Raw genomic sequence first — 1,291 nt, 5'->3', positions numbered from 1 at the left:
CCAGGTCTGGGACTTGAACCATGGTCCACCGTGTAGGAACCCAGCGCCCTCAACTAACACTCTACCTGCCGGCCCCTAGATATGATTCGTTAGTGCAGCATAGCTGCTGCAGCAGACGCAGCTGGCACCCGTCTGCACGTCTCGCCCTCACCACTTACATGCAAGCCAGCTAGGACCTGCACACCTGCATTTCTTTGCCCCAAGACCTTGTCTGGCCTTTGAGATTCACTTTGCTGGAAAGGGCCAAGGAGTCACCACCCATCCCAGGCCCACAGCTGTCCTCCTCCACTGAAAAATGGAATTGATGCTTAAAACCTTCCCTTGCCCCCGGCTCAGGCGGGAAGTTAAATTCTGAGGTGTGTCCTGCACTGACTTCCGGGGTCCCCAAAGGGATTCAGTGGCCTGTGGTATGACTGGGTTGGTAACACACCCTTTACCGACTGTCCCACTTCCCCACTGCCTTAGGGCATTCCCTCCACATCTTAAACAAACTGCTTGCATGGAGAAAGTCACCTTGGGGCCTTTTGGGAAAACCCAGGGGAGGTATCTGACAGCGTGTGGTCTTTGATTTTCCCTGCAGTCCATCGTGCGATGTGTCCCTGGCATTGGGATCTACTTCGGCACTCTCTATTCTTTGAAGCAGTATCTGCTGCGAGGCCACCCGCCCACCGCCCTGGAATCAGTCATCCTGGGGGTGGGCTCGCGCTCTGTGGCAGGAGTCTGCATGTCACCTATCACTGTGATCAAGACCCGCTACGAGGTGAGTTCGACTTCAGGGCCCCGGGGCGGGTCACTGGGCTCCTACATAGTGACGACCAACATCAGCTCCCAATTTGTAATCTGTGAATAGAGGAGTCCAGGGGCTCCGAGAACCCATTGAGCAGACAAGCTGAGCCGAGCCGAACGAGAGCCCATGGTGCCCGGTAATGGCTTAAAGCCTGCGGCCTGCAGCGCGGGGCCTCGGGTCAGCGGCTGACGCTGTGCTCCCTTCGCAGAGCGGCAGGTACGGCTACGAGAGCATCTACGCGGCCCTGAGGAGCATCTACCGCAGCGAGGGCCACCGCGGCCTCTTCTGCGGCCTGACGGCGACGCTCCTCCGCGATGCGCCCTTCTCCGGGATCTACCTGATGTTCTACAACCAGACCAAGCACATTGTGCCCCACGGTAGGACTAGAGGAAGGTGTGGCGGGAGGAGGGCCTCCTGAGACTGCACGCCTTCACCATCTCTAGGGCATGAGACCGTTTTCCTTAGCAGCTCCAGATTCTTTATTTTCTTGTGTGTGGGGGGAGG

At 57.9% G+C, this 1,291-nt stretch overlaps 1 protein-coding gene across 1 annotated transcript; it reads left to right on the top strand.

The window, feature by feature from the left end:
* Positions 1 to 86: 86 nt before the first annotated feature.
* LOC102496202 (mitochondrial glycine transporter-like) lies at positions 87 to 1,220 on the top strand. The gene is made up of 2 exons (XM_006160940.3): positions 87 to 760; positions 996 to 1,220. The coding sequence occupies exons 1-2, from the start codon at positions 725 to 727 to the stop codon at positions 1,203 to 1,205; spliced, it is 246 nt and encodes an 81-aa protein (XP_006161002.3). The 5' UTR covers positions 87 to 724; the 3' UTR covers positions 1,206 to 1,220.
* Positions 1,221 to 1,291: the final 71 nt, after the last annotated feature.

Source organism: Tupaia chinensis, unplaced genomic scaffold, assembly GCF_000334495.1.
Source record: "Tupaia chinensis unplaced genomic scaffold, TupChi_1.0 Scaffold135027_1, whole genome shotgun sequence".
In the NCBI taxonomy this organism is placed as follows: domain Eukaryota; kingdom Metazoa; phylum Chordata; class Mammalia; order Scandentia; family Tupaiidae; genus Tupaia; species Tupaia belangeri.
This window is presented reverse-complemented; position numbering and strand designations above follow the sequence as displayed.